We start from the raw sequence: 19,082 nt of genomic DNA on the forward strand, positions 1-19,082 counted from the left end.
ATCTGTAGGTATTTCTTGTGTTCAAGAATGTGTCCACACTCTGGGTGCCTCTTCCAGCATTCATTGTGCCTGAGCATCTACTGCCGTTACTGGTGCTCTGTCATGGCACTGCTAAGAACATTTGATCCCCTGGGAGCATTTTCCTAATAAATTCCATAAAGTTCCGAAGCCTTATTGCGTATCAAAATCAGTATGTATACTGTTGTCCCTAGGTATCTGTGGGGTAGTGGTTCCAGGACCCACGCCCCCCCATACCAAAATCCGCGGATGCTCAAGTCCCTTACATAAAACGTTGTACAGTCAGCCTTCTGTTTCGGCATCCGTGGATACAGAGGGCCGACTATGTATACTTTGAACCTTGAAAAACCCCTAATAAAAGTATTTCCTTCATCTTCTATAAGTTCTCTCCTTTAGAGCTCAGAAAAACACACACTGTAGGATCAGGTGTCATTGTTCTTTTCTGTCTCCAGAAAACTCCTTCATCTTTTTGAAAAAAATTAAAAAGTTAAAGTCCTTTTATGGATCAGCTCCTGAAAATAAAAACCCTGGATAGGGGAAACTAGTCGTGATAATTTTTTTTTTTTTTTTTCTTCCAGTACGCGGGCCTCTCACTGTTGTGGCCTCTCCCGTTGCGGAGCACAGGCTCCAGACGCGCAGGCTCAGCGGCCATGGCTCACGGGCCTAGCCGCTCTGTGGCATGTGGGATCCTCCCGGACCGGGGCATGAACCCGTGTCCCCTGCATCAGCAGGCGGACTCTCAACCACTGCGCCACCAGGGAAGCCTAGTCGTGATAATTTTTGATAGACAGTTTGACTACTTACGGATTTCTGAACTAGGTGATAATTTTAATATGTACTTACTATTATTTTCCCTTCTCCCTTTATCAGAACCTCCTGCCAACCTCTGCATTTCTGCTCATCCCACCATTATTCTCTTTTAGTCACATAGGGTCGGAACACTGCCATCATCTTTTTTCATCCTTAACCTCTCCTCTCATGTTCAATTAGTATTTCAGTCCTGTAAATTCTTCTTCCTATCATTAGGTTCTCTTCCTCCATTTGCATTAGTCTTTTTTAAAAAATTATTTTGAGTATATAGGAACTATAATCACATGCTTAAAATGGTAGGAAAGGACATGAGTAAAAAGTCCCCTCCCACCTATTTTCCAGCCACCCAGTTCCCTTGAGCGGCAGCCAATGTTACCAGCTTCTTTTCTATTTTATTTTATGTATTTATTTCTATTTTATTATTTTCAAATAGGTAGGTATACTTTTCATTGAACAATATGTCTAACCTGTCCACATTCCTATTACCATTTTCTTCATACAGGACCTTTTTTTATGCTTGGATTATTTTTAACAACATTCTTAATTGTTCTCTTTGCCTCCAGCCTCCCCTTTTCTTTCTATATTTTCACTGATTTACCATCTTCATACTACTAAATTTTGAGCAGCATGTAAAATTTATCTTTGCTATAACTGCACATGTATATTGTTAGGGCAGTGTCTCTGGAGATGGAATGTTCAGTTGAGTGGATCATTTGACATGTATGTTGTGATATATATAATGTATAAACAGGAAGACAGCATGATACCAGGCTGCACTAAAGAAAGGTGGTGGGTTTATTGGAACATGAGAGAACTTTGCCTTGTGAATTCTTTGTTTTGCATCTAGGTTACATTTAAGTGCTTATAATGTGCTAGATACTTTATGCATTAAAATGTATTCATCTCAAAATATCCCCATAGGCTGCTTACCCCATTTTAAGTTGAGTAAACTGAGGCACATTTCAGGTTAAAAAATATATAACCAAGTGTCCAGAACTAGTAATAGTAGAGCAGATGCAGTCTGCTGGTAATCTACTTCCAGACCTGTGCCTTTACTCACTTTGATTCCTTTGAGTAGATAGTAGGGAGTGAATTGAGATAGCAAACAATTCTACTGAAATAATGACATAATCCTAAACTGCAGTCAAGTTTAATGGTATAGTGATGTGGATGCTTGTATAGACACTGAAATATTGATACTTTCTGGTCATGACTGCATTATAATTACTACCAAATTTGGGGGATGCCCTGGCGGTCCAGTGATTAGGACTCTGCACTTTCACTGCCATGGGCCAGTGTTCAATCCCTGGTCCAGGAACTAAGATCCCGCAGCGAGGGGGAAAAAATTCTACCAAATTTGCATAGTGCTCTTTTGAGCTTCTACAAATATGCCACTAAGAATTCTAGTATTTAAAATGTGTTATAAACTGAAGGTATTGAGAAACATGACTTCAAAAGAGCACTGTTCGTCTTCTTAAGAACCTCAGAACATTATTGCCTACAGCAGAATTGCTTATGTGTTTCTTTCAAAAGCAAGATTTCTGGGTTCTTTCCTAGACCAGCTGAATCAGAATTTGGGGGGACCAGTGCTCAGGAATCTATTTTTAATAAGCTTCCCAATAATTATTGTGCAACTTGAGAACCACCATTCATATCATAATCCTCTGCCTGTTAAGTTCAGAAGCTTGATTCATCAGGATAGTAAGGGACAAATTCATATTAGCTAGGCTGATGAAACTAGTGTTTAAAAGGAGGATAGCAACTAATTTAATAAATACAGGAGGGCTTAGATTCCTTTTTTCAAGTAGATCAGATACATAGGAAATCAAATTATAATTTTCTCAGTTTAAGCATGGAGTCAGAACCAGAGATGTTAACTATACAGTCTAACATTTTAATGGTGTTTTCCTCCATAGTAGGGATATATATCCAACACCAAGACCAAGTCAGATCTTTGCGTAGTGCACCTTCTAACTTTTAACAGCAGTGGACTTTCTTTCTCTAGACAAATTTTACAAGGCTGGAAGGAAGTCATTATATATCAAAATTTTGCATATTGCAGTTTCTCCTGCAGTCTTTACCCTCTTAGTTAATGGCACCTTCATTCTTTAGTTGCTCAGGCCAAAAAGTTTAGTGTCATCTTTGATTCCTGCTTCTCTCACAATACACATACTGTCTATTAGCAAATCCTATAGGCTGTGCCTTCAAAACATACCTAGAACTTGGCTGTTTCTCATCATACCCCTATTTCAACCACTCTGGAAGAAGCCACCATGATTTCTCATGTAGATTATTGCACTGGCCTCTCTGGTCTCCCTGCTTCTGCTTTTGTCTCTCCATAGGCAGTGTGTCCTCAATGAAACACCCAGAGTGATCTGGTTAAAAAATGTAAGTCAGAATATGTCACTCCTCTGCTCAGAATCCTCCAGTGGCTTCCCATCTTTTTCAGAATAAAAGTTTTTACTCTGACTACAAGTCCCTACATGATCTGGGATTTACCTCTTTACCACTTATGTCTCTGACCTTATCGCCTACCTATTCTCCCCTGGTCCTCTCTAGCCACACATCCTCACTTAATGGGTCTTTGCATTTGATCTGTCCTTTGGAGTTCTCTTCCTTCTATATCCCTCACTTCCTTCAGATATTTAATCAGAAATTACCTTCTCAGTGAAGCCCTCTGTGATCATCCTGTCCAGTTCCAATCTACCATTTTATATCCTCTTTCCCTGCTTTATTATTACTCCTTAGCATTTATCACTAGCTAGCATACCATGTAGTTTAGTTGTTTAATCTCATCTATTGTTGGGCTTCCCTGGTGGCACAGTTGTTAAGAATCCACCTGCCAATGCAGGGGACACGGGTTCGAACCCTGGTCCGGGAAGATCCCACATGCCACGGAGTAACTAAGCCCATGCATCACAGCTACTGAGCCTGCTCTCTAGAACCTGCGAGCCACAACTGCTGAGCCCACATGCCACAACTACTGAAGCCTGTGCGCCTAGAGCCCGTGCTCTGCAACACGAGAAGCCACCACAATAAGAAGCCCGTGTAGCCCCCGCTTGCCACAATTAGAGAAAGCCCATGCACAGCAACAAAGACCCAATGCAGCCAAAAATAAATGATCATAAATAAAATAAATATTTAAAAAATCTTATCTATTGTCTCTCTACCCACTATGATGTAAGCTCTGTAAGGACCATATACTGTTGAATCACCATTGCCTAAAACAGTGCCTTCATAGTAGGCCTTCAGATATTTGTTGAATGAATGAGTGAATGAATCTTGCTTGGATAGTATTTTTTTTTTTAACATCTTTATTGGAGTATAATTGCTTTACAATGGTGTGTTAGTTTCTGCTTCATAACAAAGTGAATCAGTTATACATATACATATGTTCCCATTATCTCTTCCCTCTTGCGTCTCCTTCCCTCCCACCCTCCCTATCCCACCCCTCTAGGTGGTCACAAAGCACCGAGCTCATCTCCCTGTGCTATGCGGCTGCTTCCCACTAGCTGTCTATTTTACATTTGGTAGTGTATATATGTTGGATAGTATTCTTAATTTCATAGTTAACTAACTCTTAGAGGGCAGACTAATTTCCAAGTTTTGCGAAGCCATATTGAGGACTCCAGTACTTCCAGATTAATTTTTGTTAATGGAACTTCCCACACAGAAGGCTTTGGCAGTTCTCCATTATCTTCAGAATAAAACCAGAATTGTTGTTAGCGTAACTACTGCCATCTGACTCATTTTACTCTTCCTTTCGCTTTTATTATCTCCAAATAAATCTGTTTCTGCCAAACTGGTCAGCTTACAAAACACTGTTTTTTCCCTACCTTTTTTTATTCTTACCAGTTCCCTTATTTGTAATGCCCTCCCTCTTTCTCCCACCCCCCCTACTATTTAAAGCACTTTGTAGAGCCCAGCTTAGATCCCCTTCCCTGTAGTTGTCTTTAACCAGCCCAACCCATATCCATCTCCTTCCTAAAAGTTCCATGTTGTATATTGTCTATAATACTCATTTGGCAGTTTTGGTGCTTTGAATTAGTTATTTTTAAATGATTGACACATCTTTACTGAGGGCTATTGTTTGTATAAGTTGTTTTGCTAACAGTGGTAAAGTATACAAAGATTTGAAAAGCCAGGATGCTGACTGTATGCTTGTCTTATGTTATTTGTATCCACTGTGAAGATTTGCACTTAGTATTAGCTTAAGGTAGTGGCTTTCAACCTTGACAGCACATGAGAATCACCCTAGGAAGCTTTTAAAAATTCTGGTGCCCAAGCTCTACCCTAGGTCTATTACATCAGAAGCTCTGTGGGTGGAACCCAGACATCAGTAATTTTAAGGCTCCCCAGGTGGTTCTAATTGTATAGCTTCTTCAGAACCAAGGCTTAAGGCAAAAGGGAATTTGTTGGCTTACTTCTTTTGCCATTCTCCTTTTTTATTTTATTTTATTTTTTTTGGCCGCGCCGGGTTGCGGCATGCGGGATCTAGTCCCCCGACCAGGGATCGGACCCAGGCCCCCTGCATTGGGAGCTCAGGGTCTTACCCACTGGACTACCAGGGAAGTCCCTGCCATTCTCCTTTTTGTCTTTATCTTTAGTACTCAGCTCACCTCAGTGCCTGGGACCCGATAAAGTATAGTTTGTTTTGTTTTGAGTGAATGAACAAATTGGTAAACACAAAGATTCAATAACATCTAGGCATTTGCTTAGGGAAAGAAAGTTAAGCATCTACTATGTCTAAGTCCATCTCATGTTACCTCATTGGATTCTTAAAGTAGTGCTAGATATATGAGCAGGTATTATACTCACAGATGAAGAAACTAAGACCCAAGTAATTAAGTGCTGAAGCTGCATGTGAAACCAGATCTGACTTCCAATGATTTTGGGAAAAAAAAGTAAATTTGGTAAAAAGATATACCTTTAAGTTAGAAATACCATAACGTGCCAGATATGCACCAGATCTTAAAAGCAAAATACTTCTTCCCACTGCATCTGTTTCCAAGCCAGCATGGGCCCTCACTGCTGAACTCTGCCTGTTTGGACTTGGCATTTGCACCATTGCTTTCTGGCATGTGAATCTCAAGGCGTTTGGGTGGATTTTCCCCTGATTTCTTAATTTGGTCCTGATTATTTCCAAAACAATACTCATTGTATCTGGCCCCTTGGAACTTTTTACCTATCTGCCCACTCTCCTAGGATTGGGGGTGAGAATGTATATTTTAACAAGTCGCTTTTGTGATCTTTTCACTCACTTTAGTCCTTTTTTCTAACCCATTAGAACACTATATCTCAGACTTTTATATTTCCTCAGTTCTTGATCTAGACATTTAGGTAAATCCTCTAATTAAGCCAAATAGGGTCCTTTCCCTCCTTTCATATGTATATCAATGCTGTTTTGCATTTAAGATCAGACAGCTTTTTTATCTTTACTGAGATTGAGCCAGTACTTTTTTTTTTTGACTTAAGGCTTTGTCACTTTGAACTTCTAAATGAACACTAAAGATATATACTTGGAAATCTTTTTACCTACATTTTGGATGTATTATATTAGGATAGTCCAGAGTGAGGACTGAGGAATGATTTCCTTCTAACTCGGTGCATAGAGAAGTTGTAAATTAAAAGGGAATGGTTGGGAAAGATAACTAAAAAACAAAATAGGAGCTATTTTTGGTTCTTAAATGTAAATTTTATGGTTAAGTATGTTGTTTTTATATACTGTTATACACCGTAAAATACAATGCTGACTACTGTTAAAGAAGATTAATCTGAACTTGTTAAAATGATAAGAAGACTTTATTCAATACTTTTGTATTAGGGGAGAGAGATTGAGTTCAGGTCTAAATAAGCAAAGACTGCTGGGCATGAATAGCCAGCAAGCAAGTGAGCGGGTCAGTAGGTGGAAAATTACTAACAGGAGACATCAGGGGTAGAAGGATTCTTGCTAACAGAAGATCGAGGACTTACACATCAAAAGTTGGGGACAAGGAACTTGATCAGATATCAAGAGTGGGGGAATTCTCTTTAAACTGAGAGCAGGGTTCTTGCTAAGACTGGGCTAGGCAGGCCATAGGCAGGATGGGGCCAAGATAAAAGACCTAACTGAGAAGAGGGCTCAGAGAAGCCTAACTAAAGTTTGGACAAGGAGAAAGTCTTTGGCACTCCATGTGTGTTATATTATTACTTTAATAAATCTTCAAGCTGTTTTCCTTAGCATTGGTAGATTTTTTAAAAATGAAATTGCTCTACTTAAACTTGCCTGCCTTCACTACCTGTTTGTCTATATCTGACAAAACTTATAAGTGGTTACTAATAGAACAGTTTCTAAGAAATACTTGAAATGGCTTTCAAAAGAGTATACATAAAACGAATTATTTGGAAGTGTCGCCATCTTTTTTATAATGTTGATTCTAATTTAGACATATCTATGCTTTTTAAACCTTAGGCCTTACTGATAATGATAAATCAAAATAAACTATCAATATATACATCTAAAATTTTATTTATTTTTTTGGCCATGCCACACGGCTTGCAAGAACTTAGTTTCCCTGACCAGGGATTGAACCCTGGCCCTTGGCAGTGAGAGTGCAGAGTCTTAATCACTGGACTGCCAGGGAAGTCCCCTAATTGCATTCTGAATCTTTATAATATCTCCAGGTCTAAACTGGGAAAATAATATTTAGCTTATTTGGAATGTAAAAAAACATAGCTAACAGTAAGTTTATTAAGTGAAACCTTTTATTCCATATGGCCTTGGAGATCACTGAAAATGTATTTTTTCCTGAAATTATAGCCCCAAATTAAATTCTCACTAGCCTCTGGGAACTCTCTGCCAGCAGGGATTTTGTTTGATAAAGGCACTGAAACTGGAATTCTAGAGCTAGTTTGATACTGAAATACATGCATGTCAGCAGCTTGGAACCATCTATTAAATTATTGCCCCAGGCAGTTTATTGTTGATATACTGAAAGCCTTAGAAGCAGACCAAAAAAATGAACTACATTAAGGCAAGATGTATTTTAAAACAAACAAACAAATAGCATCCTAGGGGGAGAGTGAGATGAATGGGCAAAGCACAGAGGTTTTTTAGGGCAGTGAGAATACTCTGTATGGTACTGTAATGGTGGATACATGTCATACATTTGTCCAAATCCATAGAGTGTGCACCACAAAGAGTGAACCCTAATGTAAGTTACGGGCTTTGGGTGATAAAGATGTGTCAGTGTAAGTTCATCATTTGTAACAAATGTACCGCTCTGGTGGGGATTTTAATAATGGAGACTGTGCACATGGGGGGACAGAGTAAATGGGAAATTTCTGTATGTTCCTCTCAATGTTGTTGTGAACCTAAAACTGCTCTTAGAAAAAATAGTCTTAAAATACATAATAATAATAATAACAGCAGTAACATCCTAAATATCTTCAAATAGGAAAAACTGTCTTAAGAAATAACATTGAATTCCATGCAAATAGAACTTTCTTACCAGGATAAGAATAAGGTATTATCTCTTTCTGGAGGAGGAATGCAACTGCTTATCCTTGAATACTTCTGGAATGATGTAGAATAAAAAAAAGTAAAATAAATATTTATGAAAGCACAATTTACAACTATTTTTTTGAAGTATAGCCTAGTTGAAAACATGAGTAAACTTTGAAAAGATGTATTATCAATTTAAAGGGAAGCAGAGGGACTTAACTGGTGGTCCAGTGGGTAAGATTCTACACTCCCAATGCAGGGAGCCCAGGTTCGATCCCCGGTCAGGAGCTAGATCCTGCGTGCGTGCTGCAACTAAGAAGTCTGCATGGCAACTAAAGATCCCGCATGCCACAGCTGAGACCTGGCACAGCCAAAATAAATAAATATTTAAAAAATAAAAAAAATAAAGGGAAGCAGAGTCACTTTGAAAAACTTTTTTTGGTCAAAAAGAAGTTGTTGATATTTATAGTTGATGAAGATTGTAATGATGGAGAATATTAGGTGACTAGGACCCAAAGAACTTCTGGAAGAGAGGAATTATTTTCTCAATAATTTGAAGGCTTTTTCAGTTTAATAATTTAAAGCAGCAATTATCTTGGTGTGACCGCTTAATAATAACTGACATTTACTGAACCTCCATATTATATTTTAAATATTTTGCCAAAGACTTGACATATATTATCTTACTTAACCTTCACAGCAATTCTAAGAAGTAGATACTATCCCACTTTAGGGAGAGGCTGTGATTCAAAGAGATTAAGAGACTGAAATTCAAATCCAGGTCTGTCCAACTCCAGAGTCTTTATCTTTCCATTTTGCCATAGTACCTCATAATAATCTTAAAAGCTAAGCACACTTCCTTAGTGTCATCTTATTCAAAAGGGATTTTGTAAACATTTACTAATTGCCTATGTGCCGTTTACTTTGCTAGACCCTGTATAGGATAGAAAAAGAAAGCAAGGCAGTTTGCCCAAAGAAAACTTAAGTCTTTGGGAACAGAATGGTACCTATAGAACTAATTGTCAACAGCAGTTATATTTTAGGTGCTATGATAAATGTTCAAAGTATGGTAGAAGTAACAGAGGATTCTTGAGACTTTAAGTAATGGGGAATATATCTTTGAAAGAAACAGATTCCCCAACCTTGGAAAATAGGAGTGATTTAGACAGGCAAAGATGAGAGAGGCACAAACTCAAGGACAGTGTGAGTAAAGGCCCAGAAGTGAAGTCTTTAATACACTAATGAGGGAGATAAAGATTTTCATAGATACCTTGCTGGCAGAGATTTGGCTCATGAAGTATACAAAATTTAGGCAGTATAAACTGACCTGGGCCTTGCTGATAATTGGAATATGGATATTATCTAGTGAAAGATTTCTTCCTTGCCTGTCTGGAATTATCTACCAAGAATTCACAAAGAGCTGCAGTTGTTAAATATTCAACTTCAAATTCTTTTGTTAAGGAAACTATTTTAAAGGTAGTTATGAATAGATGTAATGTTGAAATGTGTGGAGTCTGTTATTAAAAGATTATTTAAAGGAATTCCCTGGAGGTCCAGCGGTTAGGATTCGGTGCTTTCATTGCCTAGGGCCTGGGTTCAATCCCTGGTCAGGGAACTAAGATCCCACAAGCTGCGTGGCGCAGCTGCATGACAAAAAAAAAAGATTTGAGTTTTATAAAAATTTTGTAAATTTATTTTTCGACTACATTTTCTAAAATTTCTTACTAAAATTAACAAAATTACAAAATTAAGCAGTTTCTAGGGAACAATGGGATATATTACTTTCTCAGTTTCATTTTTAAACTTCAGTACAGATATTAGTAATATAAAAATGAAATTTTGAATACTGTAAGGATTGAGTATTTTACTTTATTTTCCTTTTTGGAGAGGCAAGAGGATAAGAAAAATGGGAAGAAACTGAAATCTAAGAAAACTTATCTTTCATTGATACTTACAGACTTTAAATTGCCCCTATTTAGGTTAGAAACATAATACAGTGCATTCCATGAAATTAACATTTTTGGAATATTTAAATATATGAAGGGGTAGAATTGTGTATGAGGCTTGAGTTACTCCCCCTTTAAAATATATATGGAGTTATATACCCTTTACCGCAGACACTATCATATGAATGCTATGTACAATGAACCTGTTACTTTATGAAATAGGGACTTTTTTTTTTAAGCAGAGTGAAGTTTTTGTTCAACTAAAACATCCATATCAGTGATTCTCAATTAGGAGGGGGGCTACATGCCTCCCCTCCATGGGATATACCTGCTGTCACCTTTCTTTCCCCATCCCAATCTTGAGAATGATTGACTAAATTACTGTTACTGTGTCATCCCTCATTTGTATTGCAGCAAAAATATTTTTGCAGTCACTAGCTGCTTAGCCATTTCTCTTTCCCCTTTTGCTTGTGCCAGTGATTTTGTTTACCTTTGTTAAATTTCATCTTGTTAGTTTTGACCCAGTTTTGAAGCTGGATGATAAAATTTTGACTTTTAAAGTTATTATTTATCATTTGATTTACCCCTCCCAACTTTGTGACAACTGCAGCTTTCACAAGGAAAGCTTTGTCTCAATTCCAGGTTTAAAAACAAAATTGTAAAAGGGCTAGGCCAAATCCATCAGACCACACTATAGATAATCCTCCTGAATTTTAATACCTGTTAGTACTGCATAGTACAGATGATTGTCTAGTTCAGTGCCACCCCTTTGTACGTATGTGACCTTGGACAAGGCACTTCTGAACCTGTTCCTTCATTTACAGTAGGGATAATAGTCTCTTCCCTGCCTATTTTTAACAAGCTGTTTTAAGATCAAAAGAGAGGTTATGAAAGAGTTTTGTAAACAATAAAATAGTATTCATTCATTTACATTCCTAGCTTGTGCCAGGTCTCAGTCCTAGGTATACAGCAATGAACAAACATAACAAGTTCTTATGCTATATGCTAGGAGTTGGCAGATCTGGTCCACTGCCTGTTTTTATATGGCCTAACAGCTAATGTATTTTGAATGGTTAGAAAAAAGATCAAAAGAAGAATATATCATGATGTGAAAATTACATGGAATACAAATTGCAGTGTCTAATGTGTTAATTAACTCAATGAGGGTAATCCTTTCACACTGTATAAGTGTATGTATATCAAAATCATCACATCGTACACTTTAAGTATCTTATAACTTTATTTGTCAATTGTACCTCAGTTAAAAAACAAAGTCTTACTGGAACACAATTATGCTCATTAGTATACAGTTGGGACAGAGATCATGTGGCCCACACAGCCGTAAAATATTTACTGTCTGGCCCTTTACTTTAGCAGTTTGCAGACCCCTGCTCTGTGCTCTTGGAATTCTTTTGGAGGTGCTGAGCCGTAAAAATAAGTATATGTTCAGTGGTGGCAAGTTCCTTGAAGAAATTTAAAGCAGGTAAGGGGCAAGAATTATGAAGGGTGTGGAGGGTACAGTAGCTAATTTATGGAAGTCAGAGAAGGGTACTTTAGTAGGTGATATTTGAACAGAGACTTGAATGAAGAGGGAAGTGAACTCTCTGATAGAAGAGCATTTCTGGCAAAAGGAATAACAATTGCAGTAGCCCTGAGGTGGGAGTGTAGCTATAGGTCTAGGAGCTAAACAGTAGGAGAATGAGACGGTGAACCAAATTGTAAAAGACCATGGAGCACACTTTAGATTTTAAAGTGATTATATAAATATATCATTACAATTTCTATTACAGGTATTCCTTCAATGTATTTTTATGGTATTATTATAGTGACAAATCAACTTAACACTTCAAAGCCTGTCTTCAAAGACTGTCAGATGTTTATCTAATACTAAGTATGGTCATCCCATGGAGGGGGATTGGTTCAGGGACCCCCGAAGATGTCAAAATCTGAGGATGCTCAAGTCCCTTACATAAAATGGTCCAGTATTTGCGTATAACTTACGCACATCCTGCCATATATATTTTTTTCTTTTTCTTTTTTTTTTTTGTGGTACGCGGGCCTCTCACTGTTGTGGCCTCTCCCATTGCAGAGCACAGGCTCCGGACACGCAGGCTCAGCGGCCATGGCTCACGGGCCCAGCCGCTCCGTGACATGTGGGATCTTCCCGGACCGGGGCACGAACCCGCGTCCCCTGCATCGTCAGGCGGACTCTCAACCACTGCGCCACCAGGGAAGCCCCTGCCATATATTTTAAATCATCTCTAGATTACTTGTAATGCCTAATACAATGTAAATGCTATGTTAATAGTTGCTAGTGTATGGCAGATTCAAGTTTTGACTTTTGGAACTTTATGGAATTTTTTTTTTCCTCTGAATATCTTCAATCCTTGGATGCAGAACCCATAAATACAGAGGGTGGACTGTAATCCATCTTTTTTACTAACTCTCAGAAGGTAACATGGGGACTGTTGACCATGACAGTGTTTTTTTGGTTTGTTTTTATTTCTGGCTGTGTTGGATCTTTGTCGCCATGCGCGGGCTTCTCCCTGCAGCGGCTTCTCTTGTTGCAGAGCACGGGCTTCAGTAGTTGCGGCATGTGGGCTTGGTAGTCATGGTGCAGGGGCTTAGTTGCTCCACAGCATGTGGGATCTTCCTGGACCAGGGATCGAACCTGTGTCCCCTGCATTGGCAGGCGGATTCTTAACCACTGTGCCACCAGGGAAGTCCAACCATGACAGTGTTTTAGGACCCCATGTTGGCATCTAATGATAACTACATTTCTTTTAACTGCTCATTTAGAACTTCACCCTTGCCAAGTGTATATATCTTCAAATCTCCCCACTTTCATTTAAAATCTAGATGTTTTGGTTTCTTTAATTGGACATTTCTCTGGTTCTTGATATTCTCAGATAATTTTCTAAAAATTATTTATTGTATGGGGAATGTTGGCATGCCCCTTTTCTGCTTTTAAAAAATTTTTTCATACAAATAATTTATATTCCTTGTACAACTTTTTGAACATAGAGATAAGCCAAAAAATAGATGAAAAGTATCTTGTAATACTTCTATCAGAGGTAGTCCCAGTTAAAAGTTAGTAGCTATACATATATGTAAATATATATACTTAAAAAAAACAGGAATACATCATTTTGCAGCCCTTTTCACTCAACAGCATGATAAATATCAACCCATGTTAACAGAACACTTCTCAAACTCTTTCGCTTTCAGGACCCATTTACACTCTTAGAAATCTGGTTGTTTTTTCCCCCAGTTTTATTGACATACAGCGCTATGAGTTTAAGGTGTACAGCATATGATTTGACTTACATACATCATGAAATGATTATCATGGTAAGTTTAGTGAACATCCATCATCTCATAGATACAAAAGTAAATAAATAGTTTAAAAAAAAAGTTTGCTTACGGTGAGAACTCTTAGGACCTACTCTCTCAACAGCTTTCATATATAAAATACAGCAGTGTTAACTATATTTATCATTTTGTACATTACATCCCTAGTACTTATTTATCTTATAACTGGAAGTTTGTACCTTTTGACCCTCTTTCCCCACCCCTGTCTCTGGTAACCACAAATCTGAATTCTTTTTCTATGAGTTTGTTTTTGAAGTATAATTAACCTACAACACTATGTTAGTTCGTGTTATACAGTGTAGTGGTTTGATATTTCTATACATTTCAAAATGATTACCACAATAAATCTAGTTATGGTATGTCACATATAAAGATTGTGCATGAACTATAACCCTTAATAGTTATTGATTATATTCCCCACACTGTACATTTCATACCAGTCACTCATTTATTTTGCAACTGGAAATTGTACCTCTTAATCTCCCTCACCTATTTCTTTCCTCCCCCCACCCCCTCCCTTCTGACAACCACCTGTTTGTTCTCTGTATCTGTTGCTCTTTCTGAGTTGTTTTTTAGGTTCCACATATGAGTGAAATTATATAGTATTTGTCTTTCTTTGTCTGACTTATTTCACTTAGCATAATACCCTCTAGGTCCATTCATGTTGTTGCAAATGGCAAGTTTTCATTCTTTTTTATGGCTAATATTCCATTGCATATATATGTGTACACACACACACACCACATCACATCATTATCCATTCATCTAGGTTACTTCCATATCCTGGCTATTGTAAATAATGCTTCAATGAATATAGAGGTGCATTTATCTTTTCTACTTAGTTTTTTCATAGAAATTGAGTTTTGGTTTTTGTTGGTTGGTTGGTTAGCTTTTTTGTTTTCTTTTTTTTTGGCTGCACCATGTGGCATGTGAGATCTTAGTTCCCTGACCAGGGATTGAACCCGTGCCCCCTGCAGTGGAAGCACCGAGTCCTAACCACTGGACTGCCAGGGAATTCCAAGAAATTGAGTTTTTATTTATGTGGCTTGTATGTATTATATTAGATATTAAAACTTACAGATTTTTAAAACAATTCATTTTAATATAATGATAAATTTATTGCATATTAACATAAATGGTTAGTGTTTTTTAAAAAACTTTTTTTTTGAAAATGCAGAAAGAATCAGTAGAAAAAGTAGCATTGTTTTACATTATGCAGATCTTTTAAATATCTCCATTCAGTTTGTTATGCTGTGTTGTCTTAGTTTGTACATATTGTTCCCTCCACGGGGAATGCTGTCCTTGGTATCTACTCATCCTCCAATCCAGCTCAAACATCACTGCCTTTGAAGGTCACCCCAACCCCTCCTTATATACGTAATGTAGAGTTAATTGCACCTTCCTTTGTGCCTCATTGTGCCTTTTAATGTTTTCTATATTACTATCTAGGTGACAGATCCTTTGAGAATAGTGACAATGTCTTATTCAGTATTTAATCTTTATTTACTGACTCTTCTCTTCCTAGCTGCTCAGTAAATGTTTGCTGAATGGATGAACTGCTACTTTTTTTTTTTTTTGCGGTATGCGGGCCTCTCACTGTTGTGGCCTCTCCCTGTTGTGGCCTCTCCCGTTGCGGAGCACAGGCTCCAGACGCACAGTCTCAGCGTCCATGGCTCACAGACCCAGCCACTCCGCGGCATGTGGGATCTTCCCAGACCGGGGCACGAACCCGTGTCCCCTGCATCGGCAGGCGGACTCTCAACCACTGCGCCACCAGGGAAGCCCAAACTGCTACTTTTTTACATGCAGAGTCATTTCATCCATTATCCAAATGACTGTTTTTCAATTATGGAAATTCCATCAGATTTTATAACTTTTGAAAATTTGTGGATAGTTTCATAAATATTAGTAACTTGAACTTTCAATTTGGTAACTTTTATGCATTCAAACGTTAATAAGTAGTATGTAAAATATGGCTGTGGCTTTTTTCTTTTAAGGGAAATTGCTTTTGCGGTAGTATATGAATATATTTTTGAATTACACACACTTAATTTTGCTTGACCGAGGGGAGTTTCATAATTATGTAAGGATTATGGGACATGCACCTTGACAGAAAGTGGGATAGACCATAGCTGCTCAACAGACTTGCCACAAATAGACTGAAAAAATAGGTTTGCTATTCAAAATAGGTTTGCTAATTTCTTAAATAAGTGATTGACACCAACAGTTGACAAGTACAGTAATATGATTAAGTGTACATGCCAGAGCAGATATACACAGTTGGAAATCCATATTGGAACTATTAGTCCTCTGTAATATAATTCTCATGAGTTGAGCAGCATTTCTTACTTCCTAATTAGAACCCCTCTTTTTATTTTTGTTGCTCAGTTAATTTAAGAGCTTTATGGAATATTTCCTCTTAATCTCCACCAGTTTTCATCCCAGAAAAATAATATATTAGTGACAATTACCCTGTCACATTAGGGTTCTCAAACTGTATGTGCATAAGAATATCCTAAGGTGTTTGTGATATAGATTCCTCATACTTGCTTCCTGATGGTCCACATAAAAGTTTTGTCTTCTAAGTCTTTAGAAGTCATACAGAATTTTATAGCTCAAAGAAATTTTGCAGATCTCCTAATCTCTTTTAGGAGTAGGATTATTATGAGGAAACTCAGAACCAAAAAAGGTTAGCAATGTTTCCAGAATCACAAATCTAGTTAGTTACTGGACCAACAGAGCCAGTAATTAGAATCCAGGTTTCCATTCTGCCTTGTTCCATGAATCGGTAGGCCTTTCTTGACTGAAAAGGTAAGTTTGGCTATGGAGCAGCTTTTCTTTTACTCTTTTTAGAATCAGAGCAAAGTCACATAAGATCTTCCATATAAACCTAGGGATTCTAAAGTTGTAAAGTATTTCTATCTTTTTCTAATTCTCTTCTCAATCCCAGCTTTATTTTCCAAAGATTCTTAAAAGTCTTTTTTTTTCCCCCTTAAGAATGGTTTGACTTTGATGATAACCTTAATTTGACTGGGTCAATAAGAACTTAAAGTTGTTTGAAGGAAATGGAAGAAGTCAACAGAGGATGCCTATCTGGAAAGTAGAGCTCAGTTTATTGTCAGATATACCATGTTCCTCTTTGCCCCTCATCAGTGAGTTGATCATCTTTATACTCATCACATCAGAATTTTCAGTGTCCTTTCTCTCACAGTGTGTTAGAATTATACTGAGAGACCCATTTTAGGTCAGTCATGTTAACATTGCTAACATCATTATTACATATGTAGAGATACAGATATAGCTGAATGATATTCCAAATTGTTTTTTTCCTTCAATATAGGTTTGTATATTCTTTGTATTTCATATTTTACTTGATGAGAGATGAGAGACTGATTTGTATGGCAGACTGAGTACATGGTTTTACCTTACCTTTTATGCCAAAACTTTTAAAATGAAAAAGTAGGAAAAAGTGGAATGGGAAGAGAAATAAATTAGTAATAGTTTAAGTAGTGTCATGGGAGGATATCTATTTAAGGAGCAAGAAGGGAAGAACTCAGAACAGTCTTGGAGTGGATTAGTTGGGGAATTGTTCTCTAAACTTACTGGACCACTTGGCTCCTCCTTTCATTCCCATTTGGGCTAAGCTGCAGACGAATAGTATTTGTCCTCAGAATATAGCAATGAGAATGAGCACTGGGAGCAGAGAGGCAGGGCAGTGCCCCAGGGAGCCTGTGGCCTTAGGAGGCTCACTCAGAAGGTAATGGGCTCACACATTCTCGGCAGCAAGTCTACTCTTTCCCTCCCCTACAATCAAGGAGACATGCTTCAAGTAAACAGAACAGGCAAACTAAATTGAATTCAAAGAGGAGCAACAAACATTTGTGGAAAACCAATACCATGAAAGAGAGGCACCAAACTCAACAAACAGTATATCTAAATTCTTAAGAAGCAGTCAATAAAACAAGACTTTAAAATAAGTATAGTTAATAACCGCAAGGAGACTGAAGAGATTATTGCACACACAAGAAATAAAAAAAGTCTTGGAAATTAAAAATAGAACAGTTAAAATAATTGTCTGAAAACAAAATGGGCACAGCTGAAGAGCATGTTAGTGAGTTGAAAAATGGAGCTGAGGAATTCTCCCTACACAAGGCATAAAATGACAAAAAAGGTAAAACAGGAGAAAGAATTAGTTATGCAGGTTAGATAATAACATTTCAGCATCCATCTCTAATCAGAGGCCCAGAAACAGATGGACAGTAGTGGGCAGGGGAGGGAATCAGAATGAATAACAAAAGAAATATTTTCCATGGCATTTTTAGGACCTTTAGTACAGTGCTGAATAGTTTAGGTGACAGGAGTCATATTTGTCTTGCTTTTAAAATTAGTGACACTGCTCATGTTTCGTCATTATTGAATAAGCCGTAAAATTTTAGTAGATAACGCTTTATAAAGTTAAGGAAGTTTATTATACTAAAAACTAGTAGTTTTGTTATTGTTTTATGATATTTGGATGGGTGTTGAATTTTGTCTTTTTTCCAGCATTATCACAAGGTTTTGCTTTTAATTTGTAAGTTACATTGATTTATCAGTATTGAATCATTCTTGCATTGGGATAAACACCATAAACACAAATTGGCATAATACCAATTAGCTGATATTTTATTTAGTTTTGCTGGTGTTCATAAATGAAATAGGATCATACCTTTCTCTTTTTGTGACTGCAGTGTATATATATATATATATATATTTTTTTTTTTTTTTTTTTTTTTTTTTTTTTTGCGGTACAAGGGCCTTTCACCGCTGCGGCCCCTCCCGTTGCGGAGCACAGGCTCCGGGCGCGCAGGCTCAGCGGCCATGGCTCACGGGCCCAGCCGCTCCGCAGCATGTGGGATCCTCCCGGACTGGGGCACGAACCCGTGTCCCTAGCATCTGCAGGCGGACGCTCAACCACTGCGCCACCAGGGAAGCCCCCGACTGCAGTATATTTTGACCAAAAATTGATCATTTAGCTTTTTAAAAAGAAAAATTCAAAATTAAAGCAGCATGTGTATCCCCAAATTAGAACAAATCTGTATTGATAATAAACACTTTGAGATGTTTTGTGAAAAGAATATCTGAAGGCTCCTAAACGTTTGTAAGGTTTAAACAGGAAATTATATTTCAAGGGATGTGATAAAAATTTTGTTATCTGTTAATTCCTTCCTCTCTTATATGCTACTCTTCTCCTTCCCCTCTTATATGCTACTCTTCATAATTCTTTTACTAAAAATTGTATTTCTGTTTAGGTACGCATAGCTGCTAAATTCATCACTCACGCACCCCCAGGGGAATTTAATGAAGTGTTCAACGGTGAGTAAAGATTCGTACGTAGCTATTTTAAACCCTCCTTAATCACATACGAGCACTTATTGAGTTTGCTATCTCTTTTAATCCTTATAACATTATAGATA

At 37.6% G+C, this 19,082-nt stretch overlaps 1 protein-coding gene across 1 annotated transcript in view; it reads left to right on the forward strand.

The window, feature by feature from the left end:
* CAPZA1 (capping actin protein of muscle Z-line subunit alpha 1) overlaps nucleotides 1-19,082 on the forward strand; it is a 49,132-nt gene that overhangs the window by 4,487 nt on the left and 25,563 nt on the right. The window contains exon 2 of the mRNA XM_079930301.1: nucleotides 18,918-18,981. Within this exon, the coding sequence (XP_079786427.1) occupies nucleotides 18,918-18,981 (64 nt within the window). The remainder of the gene's footprint in view (nucleotides 1-18,917; nucleotides 18,982-19,082) is intronic.

The sequence above is a fragment of the Stenella coeruleoalba genome (assembly GCF_951394435.1).
Source record: "Stenella coeruleoalba genome assembly, chromosome: 1".
In the NCBI taxonomy this organism is placed as follows: domain Eukaryota; kingdom Metazoa; phylum Chordata; class Mammalia; order Artiodactyla; family Delphinidae; genus Stenella; species Stenella coeruleoalba.